The sequence below is a fragment of the Rhinolophus ferrumequinum genome, chromosome 4 (assembly GCF_004115265.2).
Source record: "Rhinolophus ferrumequinum isolate MPI-CBG mRhiFer1 chromosome 4, mRhiFer1_v1.p, whole genome shotgun sequence".
Taxonomy (NCBI): domain Eukaryota; kingdom Metazoa; phylum Chordata; class Mammalia; order Chiroptera; family Rhinolophidae; genus Rhinolophus; species Rhinolophus ferrumequinum.
Genome location: NC_046287.1, coordinates 86,080,998 through 86,099,725, shown reverse-complemented (window position 1 = coordinate 86,099,725; position 18,728 = coordinate 86,080,998). Strand labels below are relative to the sequence as shown.

The window sequence follows — 18,728 nt, the reverse complement described above, 5'->3', positions numbered from 1 at the left end:
TTGGGGGGTGGGGGATGAGGGTGAGGGGGATCAAATGTATGGTGATGGAAGGGGAGCTGACTCTGGGTGGTGAACACACAGTGTGATTTATGGATGATGTGATACAGAATTGCACAACTGAAATCTATGTAATTCTACTAACAATTGTCACCCCAATAAATTAAAAATAAATTTAAAAAAAAAAAAGTGAGGGGAATAAATATATCTTCAGGTTTGTATCATATTGTATTCATTTCATCTTAAGTTCAGGGGTACAGTTTTCATAGTCATAGAGGGAAGCTGTATTGTAATTTTATAGTTCTGGTCAGCCACTTTTCTCCGCCTCTGGAGAATATGCAGTTCTAAGGTGGGAGAATAGAATAGTCTCAGGCACTTTGGCTCTCACCTGAACTTTGAGCCATCAGAGACCATTATTTTTTATTGACTTACGAATCATTAGTTGTACAGCATTTAAAGCTGAAATCTTATTTGTGAAACATCACATTTTTACACCCTAGCTATGAGTATATTATGCTTAAATCATATTTTGTTTGGTTCCTACCTTTGTTCTTCCTGCCGAAGGATTCCCTTTACGATTTATCCGTAATTAACCTTACTGTGTCTTATTATCCTTCCCCAGACAGTCTTGCCCCTTTGATATTTTCTTGCTTGGATAGATAGGAGCCCATTTTGTATGGGCCGTAAGACTAGTCTTTCAGAGGTGGTTTTTTTGTTAGTTCCTGGTGAGTTGAAGTTAGAAGGATCTCTGTGTCAATCTGTTTACTCCCCTGTCCCCCAAAAGGAGAGACATTTACTGTAATAACAAATAGAGCCATAGATAATCTTTGCAATTCACTCTCTGCCTCCTTGGCCCTGCAGTGTCTGTGTGTAACCAACTCAGGGCCTAATCCTATGGGAGTGTCACAGCTGAGGAACAGCATAAGGCTCATGCACCCAGTGTCTATCTGTCTGTCTCTCTCTCCTTCCCTCCCTCCCTCTCCACACACACACACACACACACACACACACACACACACACACACACACAGGTTTGCTTGGTGCTTCATCATAAAGCCTCTTTGAAGGGGTGTTTGTGCATTTGGGGGTACCTGGGCAGCCTTGCTCTCTAGCTCTGGCATTCCTCAATCTGTAACCATTTTGTGTTCCAGCATATGGGTTCCGGAACAACAGAATTTCTGTGAAAATTTCTTTTGTTTGTGGTCCTTTGTAGGAAAGATCTTTTTCTTTTCAATTCTGGTCATGTTTCTTACTATCAATATAAAGTGATTTGAACTAAGGAGGTGACATTGGGGACAAGTTTTATAGGTTTTATAGTTGGTGTTGCAATCTGTAAATTCCTTGATGACAACTATAACACTTTACATATCATTGTATCATAAGCCTGGAACATAGTAAGCATTCTATGTTTTTTGTTGAAAAAGTAATAAATTTAGTAAATACGGGGAAGAACAATGAATAAAGAAATAACAATGTAGATTTAAAGGTAGCCTGTGCAGTATTATAAAAATGTCTTTTAAATCACATTAAAAAATCAGTGGGTTTTCTAACTATTACATAAATAGATAACGAACTTTGGAGGAAATCACACAGAAAATACTTTTATCTGGTCAGGCAGGCAGCTAAGTGATAAAGTTATTCTAAACTTGTCTATAGTCTTTTGGGCTGCAGTCAAGTTTTGCTTTATATGCTCATGCTTATATCTTAATAAATCATTAGATATTTAAAATTTTTAATAGGAATAGCAAAATAATAAAGACAATGTTATACAAATATCTTGTCAGTCGAACACAACTATGTTTAATTTTTCCATGTATATTTTAATGTGTGTATATACTTTATGTAGCTGTAATCACAATGTATTTTTTCATTTTTTTTTCAACTAACATACTTTTCCATGAAATCATTAGATTTTAATTTTACCCACACTGTGGATTGTGAGATCTGACATCTTAGCATCTGTGTAGAGATTTTGCCAACATAGTTTATAGGCCAAGAGCTAGTAAGACTGAGTTCCTTAGGGCAGTGCATTCAATATCATTTGATTGCTTTTTTCCCAGCAGTGTTCTTTTGGGAATCGTATTTAATTTTATGGCTAAACTGAAAGAAGATACTCTGCTGCACTGATAGAAGTTTTTGGGGAAAATTATTTTTTATGTGTTTCTATTTTCTAAATATATCATGATTGAAAATTAGAAAAAAAGTAAATACACAGTTTAGAAGATCTTTTTGTTGTTGTTAACGGCCTTTTTGTAGAGAATGAAAACAGTGTTACTAAGTGAAGTGTTTATGAAGTGGCTTTGTTAAACTTGAGGTTCTTTTATAGTTTAAAGATAATCTAAGTTGAATGTTTGAAAATAGGACACTGTTTGAATTATATCTTTGAACCTTCTCCAATTTATTCTTCCTGTGTGACCTTGGGTAAGACATCTAGCCATAACTGTGAAAAGTAGGAATAAAAATATCTGATGCTGGTTATGATTGTGATGGTGAGTAGTTTGTAATCTACGGGGCTACTGGGAAGATGAGGAGATTTTTTAAAATTGTGCTGGACTCTTTAGAGCAACTATTTCAGTATAGGATAAATTATCCAAAGGCCCCCATTCTTACAAGCAAGCATAAGTAGAAAAGGCAAGGAAGGACCTGGAAGCTGACTGTGTAGCAAGCGCTTCTTGGCCACACAGGACTTCCAAGCAGGCGTAAGTTAGTTAGGCTCAGGTCAGTCTCGCACAACACGGAGGCCCTGTCCAGGACTGGGTGAGCTGACTCACTTGATTTCTCTCCTGTAGAGCCTGGCCCTGTGTCAAGTTGTTCTCTTTTAGATTGAGATAAATCCTCAGTCTTTTTCAATTAGCAGCCTCCAGCATATCCCTTGAATGCTGAGAATAGAAGACTTCTATTAGCCTTCATGCCCCAAATGAATTCTGAATCAAAAAATAGATTTCTGTACTAGTGTGTATATTGGGGGGGGAGCAGGTAATAAGATCTATCTTTTGTTTCCCTAGTTCGGAAAAGATAGGTTATTTCTGTTAAAGATGGGGTTTGATTGGTGATAAATTAAAGAGATAGATTGGTGACAGAAGGATTACACAGCATAAAAGACTGTTAATCTAGTCAAGCAAATTTAGACTTGATATTGACAGAACAGCTAAGCCCCTTGGAACTTGTCCAGTTTGAGAATATCTTATTTGTTATGTTCATTAAAAGGATAACTGAAAAACTAAGGGTTGGTTATAAATTTACTGCTTTAATATTTGGTGAGTGGGAGTTAAACTGTTTTTCAGGAAATAGTGGCAAAAAAAAATTAGCCACACAGTTTTAGCTAGTCACTCCTAAATCGATGAGAATCATCATTTTGTTAATTTCATCAACATGTTCATTTCTTTCAGCTCCATGTTCATGCATGTCTTTTAACCCGGAAACAAGAAGACTGTCCATAGGTCTAGACAATGGTACAATCTCAGTAAGTACACATAAATAAGATTTCCAGTTGAAATACTTCCCTTCCTGCGGAGTGTGTATATATGTATTGTGATAAGAATTATTTATTAGCTTTATTCAAATTAACAAATTAATTTTCTTGCTAAGTAAAGTGGAAATGGCAGTGCAGCAAATTATGGTGTCAAGGTGTAGGGAGAGCTGTCATCCATCTCACCTTAAATGCTGACAAGATTTAGTTTAACTTACAATGTATACAGTGCCTGGAATAGGGGCATTATGAGGCCAGCTAGAGAGCTACACAAATTCGTGCGTTAGTAAGAACAAGCTGTGATACTAGTGGCTTTGATCAGATGGTTGATCATGGTGTCATATGCTTCCCCACACAAGTGACAAAACACAAGGGAAATGCCTTCTTTCAGACCTGCATATTCTGATCTTGTCTTTGATACTCAGTGTTCTCCTTCCTCTCTTTCTTCTGCTCTTCATTGCCCTCTTAACTCCCTCTAACATGTGAATAGAATTCTGTAAATTTCTATGAATTGGTAAAGAAAGCACAGAATCTAGAATTTAGTCTGTAGAGTAGATTCAGATAGATATTAGACTCTGATTATAGATCTTGAGGGAACTGAAGTTATTAGAGATTGGAATCTCAGATTTTATTGCTTACTTAATCTTCTTTTTACATATTTATTTTCAATTAGTATATTAACTGGTAACAAACTGATCTGGTAAATTCTCCATTTTGGTAAATTACCCAAGTATGTGCTGCCTTTAGTTCCGGTCAAGAGAGGCCTGCTTTGGGACCGTGAATGAGAGACCCCTTGGGCCACTCTTCCCCACAGGATGAAGGAGCTGAAGAGCCAAGAGGGTGTGCCCAGATTAAGCCCTCACTCCGCCCACCCCAGACTCTGGGTACCCTATAAAGCCAGTAGCCTTAGCCTGAAGGCTGGCTAAGGGTCAGTGGTCTGAGGTGGGTAGGATGTCCACACTTGTGCAGAAGTCCCCTCAAGGTGTTGATTAAACTGGGGAATGTGAAGAAAAAGGTATGGGCTGGCCCTCCCATGTCACCACACCACGGTGTGGAACTTCAAGGAGTCTAAAAGTTCTAAATTTGTATCTGTACCTCCAAGTAGTTGAACGAATACTTGCCAAGATTGGAGGAAGAGACCGTATTTTATTTAATAGTTTAACTTTTGAATGTTTAGATGTAGGGAATGTAAGTCTTCGTTTGTGGTCGTGGCCTGACCCCTACAAGGAGTCTGAAGCGGTGGGCCTGAAATTTTCTGTCTTATCTTTAGTCAGAATATTTGTTTGGTAACCTTAATATTGTTAAATATGAATCAGCCTATTGACAAATATTTATGGAATTTCTATAACATCCAGTACATTTGATAGCTCTGTAAACTATTCCTTAGCAGGACAGAAGAGAAGTTCATGATATAGATCCTTTGTCTACTTGAAGGAGAGCCATTTTTAAAAAGTGGGATGTGTGAAAGATAAATTTATTTTTAAAAGATAAAGGGATAATTGGATTGCTTAATAAACAAGTGTTCATTACAAAGGAAATCGGAAAAGGTGAGCCGAGCTCCATATGTTGCCCAATAGTATATGTAACACTCACTATCCATGAAAACACTTATGTGTACGTGACATATGGGTGATTCTGTGCATTTTTTAAAACAATATGGGTGCTGATAAATTTGGCTTTGAAGGCAAGAAAGGTGAACCAAGTAAGTTACGGAGAGTTCTGGCTATGTATTATATGTAAGAGGAGAGACCATGTTAGCCATTATTTCTTTAGTAAATGACACGCCGGAGAACTGAACATGAATCAGAGACTGGACTAAGGTGGTGTTTCTCTCAGTGTGTCAGTACAGTGCCTGGATATCAAACCTTACCTTACCCAGGTCTTCTAAAAAAGATCAAGGCCCAGCTTGTATAAAGTAATTTCCTTAAAAGTACCTCTTCTATGTTGCTGAAGAAAAAGAATTGTATACCCTACCTATTCTCATCTGAAGAATTGTAAAAAGCTCTGAGTTAGGGAAACATGTTGGGAGAACAGCATGTTTCAGGTTCGGAGTTCGCACTGAGCACAAGAATAACAGGTTATTTACTAAAGCACGTTTACACGTCTCAGCTGTTTAATAGTTCAGTTTCTGGACATAAGAAATTTTATTCAGAGACTCTTCATTCTTTGTTCCCTGAATATAGCAAATAAGTTTTGAAAAGAAATACTGATTAACTTATTTTTTTTCTAGTTAGCTTATTTTGAAACAAAGAAAGAAAAAAATCAGAAAATAAATCCTTATTTCATTTTATTTTACGGAATAAAAAAGATTTAAGAGGCATTTAACCTTATGTAACTGAGTAATGAATTAGGAGGTAGAGATAACAAATACAGACCATTTCAAAAATTTGACCACAAAAGGAGGAGAGATGGTGAGTGCTGGAACAAGATATGGTAGTAGACAAGCAACAAGAGGGTCCAGAACAATTTGGAGAATTTGGCTTTGGGAAAGAATAGGGACACTTTTGAGACAAGTGGGAAAGAGACAGTTTTGAGATATAGGAGAGGAATGGCCTTTTATTTTTCCCATGAAGTAGCATGTTAGATCACCTATTGAGAGAAGCTAAAGTAGGGTGAGGGGATATTTTCATGTCTAAAGTGTGCTTTTTCTGATCTTATAAACAGAACCCCTTCTGCCATCTTTGTCTACAAAGTCTCAGTTATGTCTCAAGGCGTTATTCAAATGTTATATTTTCCTTTTTTTGGTTTCTTTCTTCCTCCCTATTCCCTTTCCCTTTCCCTTTCACTTCCTTTCGACAGGTGGCTCCTGAGCCCTACCAATTGAAACTAATCACACGCAGTATTCAGGGTAGCTATGTTGTATTGCTTATTGAACTTGTTTGTGAAAAGTTTTGAAGTCTGTCTCTTCCATTAAAGTATTGAGTGTTGAGGTCTTGGTCAGGCTTTTATTCATCTCCTGTCCCAGCAGATCTTGGTCTGGTTCCTTGTACAAATTAGGGATTCAATGAATAATTTGTTAAGTAAATTGTTGACTAAAGTATGAACACTATTATTACTTAATATAACTGATTGTAATAAGTACCTACTTAAATTCTGAGATCGTTCATTTGTATAATTCTATTGCTGTTCAAAATGTTTTTCACAATGGAATTATCCTGTGTAGTAGAAGTTATATCAATAATTAAATTCATCTTGAGTTTTCAGAAATGCCTTATGTTTTAATGTTGAAAGAAGTCAGTCAGATTGTGCTGCTATTCATACAGAAGTAGGACTTTAAAATTTTCTGTCATAATGCCTCTGTATTCTAGCCAATCAGCAAATATTTAAATATCAACTGTGTGCAAAAGAATTTGCTCAATTCTAACAGGTGGCTCCTGATCTCAAAGAGCTTATCTTTCAGTTGGGTAAAAATGAAGTTATGAAATCAGTAATACAAAATTTAAAAAGGCAACAACAAAAGTAGCAGTACACCAGTGAGTGTGACGTTGGCAAGGCAATGAGGTCAGAAGAGTGTGGGAGAGTTTTCTGGTCTGAGTCAGCTCCATGGAGATTGGATGTGAGGTAGATTTAGAAGATGGGCTAGGATTTGATTAGCTAAAGATAGGAAGGTAAGGTATTTCAGGCAAAATGAATTGGCATAAGAAAAAAAAATGGAGGTAAGAAAGGGTAAGAGATGTTTGGAGGGAACTGTTTGGTGAGAAATCAACAGTTTGGGGAAAGGCTTATTGGGATGTAAAGTATAAAATATAGTTGGGGTTTGATTATGACAAGCTTGACTCAGGATGAGTAGTGAGCTTTATGTAAAGGAACTGGATCCCTAACAGGAAGATCTCCCCCTATCACCATTTGGGAATACTTTCTAAAGTCTTCAGAGGGAATAATTGACTAGTGAGGAAATGTCAAAACAGAGAAATTAAAGAATTTCCATTAAACTAATTTTTGCTAACCCTACTGAATAATGGCTGTAGAATAGTCATAGAGTTGTATATATAATCATCTTTATAAATACACATTTTCTTCATCAAAACTGTTTGTGAACCAAATTTTTTATGAAAATCTTGCCAAGATAAATGCATAGTCATTGAACATTTTTTGAATAAGACCTGAAAATGATAAAATCTCTGCTCTCTGAAGATTCATTTCATATATATGTTAGGGGATGTTTGATTGGAGTGAGAGGAAACGATTGATGTATATAACAGTTAACATTCAGGATAGTAAGTATTGTATAAAAATAAATAATACTATGTATGGATTTGTTGTTGTTTGGTAGTTCTTGCGGTTATTATAGTATATGTTACTGTTAGTTCACATAAGTTATCCAAGAAAATGAAAAAATAAAGAGAAGCAAACATTTATTGGCCATCTACTATGTACCAGGCACTCTGTTTTATATACATCGCCTCATTCCAGGTTCACAATAATCCTATGATGTAGATGGTATTGTTCACATTTCTCAGATAAGGATACTAAGGCCTGGATACAAGCCTTCTTGTGCGTACTTAGCTAGGAAGCAGCTCTCAGCAGAGCTAGGGACTCTGTGTGCTTTTAAGCCTGGGCTTTCTCCTCATCCCACATTGCTATCCTGGAGCCACTTATACATCTATAAAGAATTCCTGCTAATAGCTTTCCATCCCCTGCCTGTTGCCTCTTCCCCCAATAGGCGATTGTAACTCTATGCTTCCAGAGTTTCCCTGGGTATGTTTCCTCATTTGTTTATGGGTCGGTCTCCTTCACTAGATTGTGAACTGCCTGAAAGCAGAGACCATGTCTGCTTCAGTGTTGTGTCCTAACAGAATTCCTGGACCACTGTAGATACTTTGTAAAATGTCTGTTGAACGAAGGAGAGAAGGCATTTCAGTTCACGTCATCAGGATACCAAAACCAAAGTTGGGCACTTCGCTGGCAGTTATAAATTGCTGTCAACAGTTGACACAATATGAGTGAATCCTGCGTTTAAATGACTGGTTTGGGCTGTTATTTAAGAATTTGATGTTTGACTCTGCTTCCTGAAATTCATAAACAGAGATACATTAAGCAAGCAAATAAAAAACTTAAGTAGAAATATAAAAATGTGTTCCTGAGAGTTTGTGGGACCCTAAAATAATGCTGTTAGTAAGACTTTCATTGCCTGTTTATCAGCTAAGACTAGAAATCTGATGAACTTTTGGGATTCTGAAAGGAATATGCCGTCTTAAATCATTTATTATTACTTGGAGATTTATATTTTACAATAAACAACATAACAAGAGCATTACTTTGTGTTCATCTATTTCACCAGTGGTATTCCTTAGATGGCATGTTCTAAAATTGCTTCACATGATGGAATTCAGAATGGAGTATGACTTGGCAGAATCTCATAGATAGGGAATCTGTATCACAGGTCACAGTAATCACAGTCACTCAGTCAAAGAGTTCTTGTTGCAACAGCGAAAAAAAAATGTTCCTTTTCCAGAAGGTTTGTAGCTTCAAGGGAGAGGAATGTAGTTTCTGTAAGAGAGGATGTTACTTTTTCACATAAAAGGAGAGATTACCTCTTTTAAAATGTTGACCTTTAACAAATAACCAGATATAATTTTTACAGCAAAATGGGTTTATTTGGGAACAACAAAAAATTGCAATTTGGGACATGCAGTCTAATGGGGAACCAAAGACAAGACCAGAGAAACAAAGGAGAGGGATGCCCTTTTTATGGACTCCAGAGGAACTGTGGTAAACAAAGAGTCCATTGGAAGACACTGAAAGTTCGAAGTATAGTGACTTTTCATTGGCGGCATTATGACAGTCTCCCATTGGCTGAGCTGTTACTGGGCAAGAAGGAATCTTTCCTTCCTCCTATTGAGGTAGTAAAGTAGTATCACTTTCTGTCAGAGATGCAAGGTACATCTCTTCCTGTTGGGGTCAGTAATGTGGTTGAATGACAGTGTGCCTGAGAGTTCACTCTTCTAACCTCTCGACTCCATTTTAAATGAAGTTTCTGTTTATTAATTTTCACAAAAATACAATACTCAGCATCCACTAGAAGGAAGTCAAGAATTATCAGAGCTGTTTTTATCACCTAAAACCAGGATCTCGAACTCCAAGTTTTATTATATTTAGAAAGTCCAAGGTATTGTAGTATTTGTAATAGTCCTTGTATTTTGCTGTGAGAACAAGATGAGTCATTACTAGTTGCGGCATATCAGTAGCTGGTATATGACTTTCCTGGGGCTGCTGTAACAAAGTACTGAAAACTGGGTGACTTAGAAAAATAGAATTTGTTCTCTCACAGTTCTGGAGGCTGTAAGTCCAAAATCAAGGTATCTACATGGCCATGCTCCTTCTAGAAGCTCTAGGGAAGATTCCTTTTTTGCCTTTTCTTAGCTTTAGGTGGTTGCTGGAAATCCTTGGCATCCCTTGGCTTGTAGATAGGCCACTCCAATCCCTGCTTCCGTCTTTACATTCCCCTTCCTCTCTTTGTGTCTTCACATGACCTTCTTTCTAAAGCTACCAGTCATTGGACTAAGGGCTTACTCTAATCCAGTTGTGATCTCATTTTAACTAATTACATCTGAAAATACCTTAGTTCCAAATAAGGTCACACTCTAAAGTTCCAGGTAGTTATAAATTTTGGGAGGACATTATTCAACTTCGTATACCTGGTAATACTGCATCTCACAGTATTTCCCTAACTGTTCTAACAGTGGATTAGGAAACAATTTTGTGGCTTTGCAATACGATGCCTTCAGGAAGGAGGTATCCAAAGATACTTAAAAAGGGATGATTCAAATCCCCTTGATGGAGATAAGGAAAGATTAGAATTGAAAAGGACCTTAATTCTTCTACATCTAATGCTACCCTCCCCTGGAGTAAGTGATATATGGGGTAGGTCACATGTCAAGGTAGTGGTAGCAGCTAGGACTTTTCTGACCCTTGTACAGATTTTCTTATTATACCAGGGTGATTCCCTCACACAATTAGGATAGTCCAGTTGCAAGGAATTGCCCTAGGATGGTCATTAAGGAATTGGAAGCTTGTGTTTTCCATGCATCAAGTCATTGCTAAAGGGATTTAAAAAAGGAGAAGAAGAAGAAGAATTTGAGCTTTTAAAGTAACAAAGTGTTTTGGATGAGTTGTTTAGTACTGTGGGCTATAATGAGTCTATAGGGACTGACCCAAATGTTGAGGTCACATTCTAAGGTGATGGCAAATAGCCTATGAATAAAGCACTTCAGCTGAATATACAGTTGAGCCATTCCTACTGGAGAGAAAATATTTTGAAAACCTTCCCCTTGATGATCTACGAGATAGCAGTGCTATAGCTGACTTGTCAGTCATCCTGGTGCATTCTAAATTTTGTTCTTATTGAAGAATTGATGTTGCTTCTGGAAGTACCCTGCTTTCCATGATTTCTAGTTTGATACCATACTTGAATAATATCGTAATCATGAGATCAATGGAGTGTAGATTTGAAGAAAATTCCAGGAGGTCTTGTGTTCATAGAAATGTGGACCTAGAATGTACAGGGCCTCCTTCTTTTAAACTTTTACATAACTTCCCTATTATTTATACTAGCTTGTGTTTCATTATTCTGTGGTTTCTACCACAAAAGACTACTATTTCTGAGTCGTTTCATCATTTTATGGCAGTGGACTTTCTAATGTGAGGAGTTCTTTTTATAGACTGTTATGTAGTTACTCTCTTCTGGGCTTCTTCAAATAAATTGCAAGGAACTTAAATGTAAATATATAAATTTACATATATATGGCTTTTTCTGCTTCATAAGAGTCCTACGGCCAATATACCAGTTGCTTACTATTTATTCATAGAGCATAATTCACTGAAGGTGGTTTTGTCATAGAAACCACTATTGTTGTCAGAGTTATCGTGCCTTCCGTATTTGTGTGGTTCACAGACCTTCTTAGAACCTCCCAAGGACAAGCTCATCTCCTCCAGTATGTCACTGCCGTCTGTTGTTCAGTACCGGTATGTTATCTAAAAACGTGGTCAAGTAGGAGTGAATACAGATGCCAAGAGCATTCTGTGGCCCAAGATTATTTTGTGGCATCTCCATTGTAATTATACATTTTTGAAGGTACTCTTGATCCCACTTTTAGACTGATTCTATGGCATAAATATGCGAGGAACACCTAGATTGCCCTGCATGTTAAATTGGGCGCTGAGGAGATCCAGTAGGGTACACGGTGGAAATCATTTATACACTACCTACCAGAGTTATCTGCCCAAAGGATGGCCTAATGGGGACATTGTATTAACTGTTTCAGAAGGTGGTCATCTTATTTGGCCAAGTCAAGCAGCATATCTATGCTTCAGAAAGGCAGTGGCTAGGAGCTGATGAGTGTATCATGTTTCGAGTTACTTTCCCCTTGTCTTAGACCTCAATAATCTCTCTCTCCCTGCTGGATCTTTCCCACTGGCTTTCAAACACACTCAAGTTTCTTTTTATTAAAAACGAAGATAAACATCGCAGCTCTCTTCCCTGTCCACCTAACGTTCTATCTCACTTCTCTCCTTTTAATCAAACTTCTCAAGAGTTGTCTGTAGTCACTTGTTACATTTTCTCACTTCCCCCCCCACTCAGACCAGTGCAGTCTGGCTTCCAGGCCATCAGTCTGTCCAAAGAGCTCTGGCTGTGCTTACAAAAGACCCCTGTGTGGATCTGTCCACCTGACATTTTTCAGTCCTCATCGTGTTTGACCTCCCTGCTTTTCTTTCTGAAATACTCTCTTTATATACATCCAACAATACAATACTCTCCTGGTTTTCTTCCCTCTCAGCTCCCAGCCCTCTTCTGCATCGTCACCCCACCACCGCCGCCACCGTTTCCCTGTTCCTTGGACCCTCTTTGACCCCCTTCACTGGTCATCCCACATCCGTTCTGCCTCCTCCAGTCTCTTTTCTGTATTGGAGCTAGAAGGATCTTTTCACAACACATTTTTATCTTGTCATAGCCCCTGCCAGACCTCTGCAGGGACACAGGCTGAAATTCTTCACATGGCCTGTGTGACTAACCCTGCCACGTCTGTCCCTGCCACATCTGCCCCTGCCCCCTGTAGCCTCCTTTTGTGCAAAGCCCTTCCTCTTGGAGTTGCAGCCTTAGTGGCTCACTTCCAGTCTCTTGTCCTCGCCATGTTCCTTCCTTTCACAGAACCTCTGTCCTGAATGTGCTTCCTTCTTCTCTCTGCCTACTTAAGCTTTCATCCTTTACATCTCAGTTTAATTTTCATTTTCTTGGGGAAGTCTTCTCTGACACCCCAGTACAGTGCCCATGAATTGTAAGTGCTCTGAAAATATTTATCAAATGAGTTAATGAGTGAGTTAGTATAGTCTGTTGAGTTGACAGCATAGAGAAGGTAAGAGCAAACGCGTAGGCTCTGAATCAGACCGCCTGAGTCAGATCACAGTTCTCACTTCACAGGTTGTGTCAACCTGGGCAAGTTGCTTTACTCTCTGTGTCTCAGTCTCCTTATCTGTAAAATGGTAAGGATAATGATAATAATTGTATTTATCAAATGAGTTAATGAGTGAGTTAGTATAGTCTGTTGAGTTGACAGCATAGAGAAGGTAAGAGCAAACGCGTAGGCTCTGAATCAGACCGCCTGAGTCAGATCACAGTTCTCACTTCACAGGTTGTGTCAACCTGGGCAAGTTGCTTTACTCTCTGTGTCTCAGTCTCCTTATCTGTAAAATGGTAAGGATAATGATAATAATTGTACCCATTTTATAGACGTGAGGATTATCTGACATACTACACATCAAGCTTTTAGAGCAGTGCCTGCACATATCAGATGCTCTGTAAGTATTAGCTCCTATCAACATTATTGTCACTAGCAGGAGCATCTTCCGTTGGTGGTAACCAGGAAGCCGTGGTTACACTCTGTCATGTGGATTTTGTAGGCCAGCTCTAAGAGGAGGAAGTGTCTTCATGGTGGCGTACTTCTCTCCTTATGATCCAACTTAATTCTAGTCCCATTTTCAATCGTTACTGCCTTATCACAGTAATTTGTCAGTGATTTGCAAAACATGGGCTATCGAATACTGTTTTTATCTGCAAGGAAAGTTTCTTATCCAACTTGTTACCATGTTAATTTCTCATCACCCGTTGGAGAAGATTGGGCTCGGATAAGTGTGCAGATTACTGAAGATGCTCTGAATGGATGACTGGAGAAAATGTAGCAAGTTTCTCATCACAGGTGACACCCTTTCTCTAGTGGACTAACTGGGTGAGGAGGGAAGGTTACCAGCCATGAAAGGCTGTATCACTTTCTATTAATTTGGGAATTTGGATTTTATAGGCTAGTGTCCAGAGAGTTTTCTGTGGTCCTACAAAGTTTTTTAACACTAGGAATCTGTCTTGTATCACAAATCTTTTATTAACCATTTCCATCTAGACATGGAAGAATAATATTCTCTGTGTGCACAAATATTTTTCTAATTTTTATTTTGAGTTCATCTTTTATACAAACTATATACTGGGTTATGATTCTCAGATAACTATCATTTAGATTGCAAGGTTCTAAATGATTGGAAGGACTGATGTGGTATCTCCATGTCAAATCACCTTTGAAGGCATTCCTCCCAGAGTACCTTGACAATAACAGGGTCATGAAACATACCCCCCAAAGAGCCATCTGACAGCTATTCTTTGGCTGTAAAGCTTGAGAACTCACTAGAGCCAAAATGCATGAAGGAAGCAGTTATTCTTTTATAGCCTCTACGTCACTGAATTGCCATCACCTGGTGTTACTACTTCTACTCTGATCTGAGACAGTCTTAAAAACAGGCTTTTTTCTAGCCTTGCTGGCTAGAAGCTTGTGTTAGAGAAGAGAGTGGCATTAGGTCTGCCCTGGTCTCTGGAGTGCAGTGCTGGGGTTCCCTGCTGGGCTTGTTCATTCTTGTTTTACTGCGGCTGGATGCTACAGTGACTCGGGGTGGTGGTAAGCCAGAGGAGGTTTTGTTTCCAAATTGGTCACCCCTTCCTGTTTATTGTGACTCCTGCAGCACTATACCTTGAACGTAGTCGCCACAAGCCACCATCCGCTCACCTCGAGTTCCACAGGTGGGGGAACAGCTCTACTCTCAGTTACCAGTAAATGGTACCTTTTTATAAATACTCATTTAGTGTAGGAAGAAAACTATCACTATGAGACCTTAAGCTCACTGAAGTAAATTCCACAGTTGCAAAAAGACTGCTAACCATATTGGCATGTAGAACAGCACAGCTTTTCTATCAGCAACCATCACTCAGGTTTCCTGGTTTCCTGGATTGGAGATAAGTCAAAACAATAGGGCAAGTTCTTTCACCCAGAGCCCGTCTGTCATGGACAGGAGCAGAAGGAGCTGGAAAGGTGCCTTCCAGTGGGTTGAGTGGTTTCATGGTTGAATAATTGGTGTGGTGTAGTGCAGGGGATCCTGCCGACTACGCCAAGTGTCCTGCGGGGCGTCCGGCGGGGTCTCAGCTCCCGCTCCCCACATAAGAACGCAGGACATGGTGAGGCCAAAAAGGAACACCCACGGAGCCATAGGTAGGGGAGTCACACCACTATACTCTCGCTGGCGGCTGGGTTGGAGAAACAGGAAACAGGAGCCACACAATTCTCAACCCTCACTGTGCCGCTTGCAGACTCAGCCACCATCCTCTTGCTAGCCCCCACTTTTTCTGCTAGCCTAGCCACGGCAGTTATATTAGTGCCCAATGGCTCACTGGTTACAGCTGATGGCCAACTAGCCACAGCTGATGGCCATTTGATCACAGTCGATGGCCATTTACTACCTGAGCCAGCACCTTTCTATGTGAGGCCGAGAGCCTGGAAACTGCTTTTTGGGGCTCTGTCCCCACATGTGGTGTTTAAAATTTAGTAAGCCCTGAGTTCTCTCCAGATTTTCCTGCTGACTCTTTCTTCTCTGGCAGAGCCTTAGATGCCAGTGCTCCCCAACGGTCTGCCTTGTGTTGCGTACGCTTTCTTGGTGATCCACTGCAGCTTCATTATCTTACATCTATAGTTCTCAAGACTCCGGCCCATTCTGTCCTTCTGAGCCTGAACTCAGACTCCTAGCTGCTTAATTGGCAGGCCTACCTAGGCATGTCCAGGACACCTGATTTAGCATATTCTACATAGAAAGAATTCTCTTTTCCCCAACATGTGCTCTGTCTCCTTCCTTCAGTAAATGGCATCACCGAGTAGCTGCAACCAGAAATCGGAGTTTTCCTTCAAACCTCACAGCAGTCAGTGCCCTGGCCTACTGACTTACCTCAGAACTGTCTCCAGACTCCCTTTTCTGCCATTCCCACCAGTACTTTAAAGCTTTCTGTCCCCCGCACTATGGCTTGGACCAATGCACTAAGCTCCAGATTGGTCCCACTGTCTCTTATCTCTCTAGTTTCCTCCAGCTACTCTGCCCTGAGAAATCTAAAATTCTGGTGTAATTATGCCACTCCCTGGTGAATAGGCTCAACAACTTCCGAGAGAATACAGTTCAAATTTCTTAATTCCTGCCTGCTTTACCAGCCTCCTCTATTACAAACTCTGCTACCCAGATATCAGACTTGTTTGGTTCACACATCCATGGCCGTGGACATGGAGTCCCCTTGCTAAAAAGAGATGTTACCCCTTGCTGAGGAACTCCTGCTTCCTTCCCCCTGAGGAACTCCTCTCCTACATTTAAGAATTAGGCCACACATTCTTATGAGAAGCCTGCCCTACTCCAGGGCAGGGATTAAAGCCTCTTCTTAAGGGTTCTCATAGCACTCAGTAGTTCAGATTTCTACTACTGTGTTTCCCCAACAATAAGACCTAGCCAGACCATCAGCTCTAATCCATCTTTTGGGGCAAAAATTAATATTAGGCCAGTCTTATTTTAATACAATATAAGACTGGGTCTTATATAATATAATATAATACAAGTCCGAGTCTTATATTAATTTTTGCTCCAAAAGACGCATTAGAGCTGATGGTCCGGCTAGGTTTTATTTTCAGGGAAACACGGTGTGAATATTTATGTGTGTGTGTGTTTTAAAACACGGTGTGAATTATTAGTTTACATGTATGTTTTATTTATATGATTGTATATTAAATAAGATGACACATAGAGTTCCTGAAAGTAAATAAGAGACATGTAGTAAGTGCTAATCTTTGTTTTCTTGACCCCCGTTAGCCGAGTAACTTGAAGGCAGGAAGCATATTACATGCATTGCTATTTCCAATACCCAGCAGACAGCCTTGCACAAATTGGAACCTCAGTAATAGTTTTCAAATGAATAAAAACCAAAGTAGTTTCATCTGTGTTTCCATCCAGAAATTCTTTCTCTTTTTACTTTCAGTCTTACATTCTAGTCACCTTTATAGAAGCCCTTGTTTCCTACTAGCTCTGATAAGGATACACTGATTGTTTTATTCTTCTCTTCCCTCCCTGTATCAGGTAGAGTTTACTCAAAGTTTGTAGGAGAAATCATTGTTAGCACACTTTGCCTTCCTAGATCAAGGGCAGGCATCCTGGTGGTTGAGATACGAGCTGCTTCCAGAGAGATCTGCATCTGAGCAGCAGCTCTGCCGTCCTTTAGCCGGATAATGATGGACAAGGTGGTTCACTTCACATAAGCCTCAATTTACCCACCGTAGATAATATGTGCCTCACAGGAGGATGGTTATGAGGATTACATGAGGTAAATAGTAATTATCTTGATAGCAGAAATTCTGTTCATTTGAAGAAAAGATGAACTTTAATTTACTTTTTGATCAAGTTAATAATTTTATCTGACATTAAAGAATATTTTTACATAATTATTTGCCATCTCAAGTTTAAAAAATAATTTTTAAAAACTCGCATTTTTTTTAACCAGTTTATTTTTTGTGAGCACCATTTTTGGCTAGTAAAATTGGGCTTTATATGTAATGTTTGCTTTCTGTTTTTGCTCATTACTTGTTATCTGCATATTTATTTGTTTGAATAATGTTCAGGCTAGACTTAAATTTGTGAATTTAAATCCAGAAAAAAGATAATTTAGCATTTTAGCACAGAGACCGTGGTTAGAAACAGTTAACTTTATAAACCAACACATCACAATATATAGAACTATTGAAACATTATTTTGTACATCTGAAACTAATATAATGTTATATGTTCATTGTACGTCAGTTTTTTTAAAAAAGCAACATATTGTTGTGTTTCCTGTTGACCTACGAAGTAAAACATTGATTAGTCCTGAGATTTGAGTCAAAACCAAGTGCTGTTCTATTTTTTGGAATTGAGTACAAAAAGCTTAGCTTACTCAGAGTTTGTAATTAACTCAGGTAAACTCTTGAGTTAGCAATTAGGCTCTTTTTGCTTTTATTATTTGAATGTCTAGTAATTGCACATATTTTCATTCAAGCCTATTGTGGTTAGCATTAAACCCCCAAATTGAGAAATCTAGTTCCTACTTCCAAGCCTACTATTGATGAGCAAATTGATCCTTTTTTGATGTGTTATCTATATGAAAACATAAACTGTCATACTTATTTACTGCAGCCATCACTGAAAAACTATTACTTCATAATTTGTATAGATTATTGTATGTTTTTATTTTTACATATTTCAAAAGTATATTAATAGAGAGCTGCTCTGTGTAAATTAATATATTACTTAAAATAGCATTTTAATTCTTTCATTCAGTCCTTTTAACAAATACATGTTGAGCAGTTAGCATGTGCCAGTCAGTGTTTTCGGTGCTTGAGATCCATCAATGAACTCTCCCCTTCCCCATTCCTCTCCTTGTGTATGTTACATTTAGTAAATAAGAAATATAATAATTTATATGTTAAAAGGTAATAAATGCTATGGGGAGAAGTAAAGCAGAGTAAGGGGAATTGGGAATGTGAGGGTGGCGTAGAGGAGACAGATTGTAAATTTTTTAAAGGATGAACATAGGTTAGGCCTCATTGCAAAGGTATCATTCAAGCAGAGAAATTGAAGGTTGGGGTAGTGAGTCATGCTGGTATCTGGGAAAAGAGTATTTAAGCTAGAGGAACAGACATTGCAAAGGCCCTAAGGCAGGAGAGTTTATAATATTAGTACAATTAAACACTTAATAAAAATACAACAAATGATTATTCCTTTATAAATATTCTCTCTCATACATGGTATATTGGGGGACATGCTAGACATAAGGGAGACACATGTATTAAGAGAACAGAAACTCCACTTGTTTCAATTTAAAATCTATAAGGAAAGATAAAATAATCTGATCATAGATAGCTCCAATTTAATGCGTATTGTGATCAAT

General features: G+C 38.6%; 1 protein-coding gene across 1 annotated transcript in view; it reads left to right on the top strand.

Annotated features, from left to right (window-relative positions):
- The window catches only part of WDFY2 (WD repeat and FYVE domain containing 2), a 164,751-nt gene that overhangs the window by 80,038 nt on the left and 65,985 nt on the right, over nt 1-18,728 (top strand). The window contains exon 3 of the mRNA XM_033104237.1: nt 3,387-3,460. Within this exon, the coding sequence (XP_032960128.1) occupies nt 3,387-3,460 (74 nt within the window). The remainder of the gene's footprint in view (nt 1-3,386; nt 3,461-18,728) is intronic.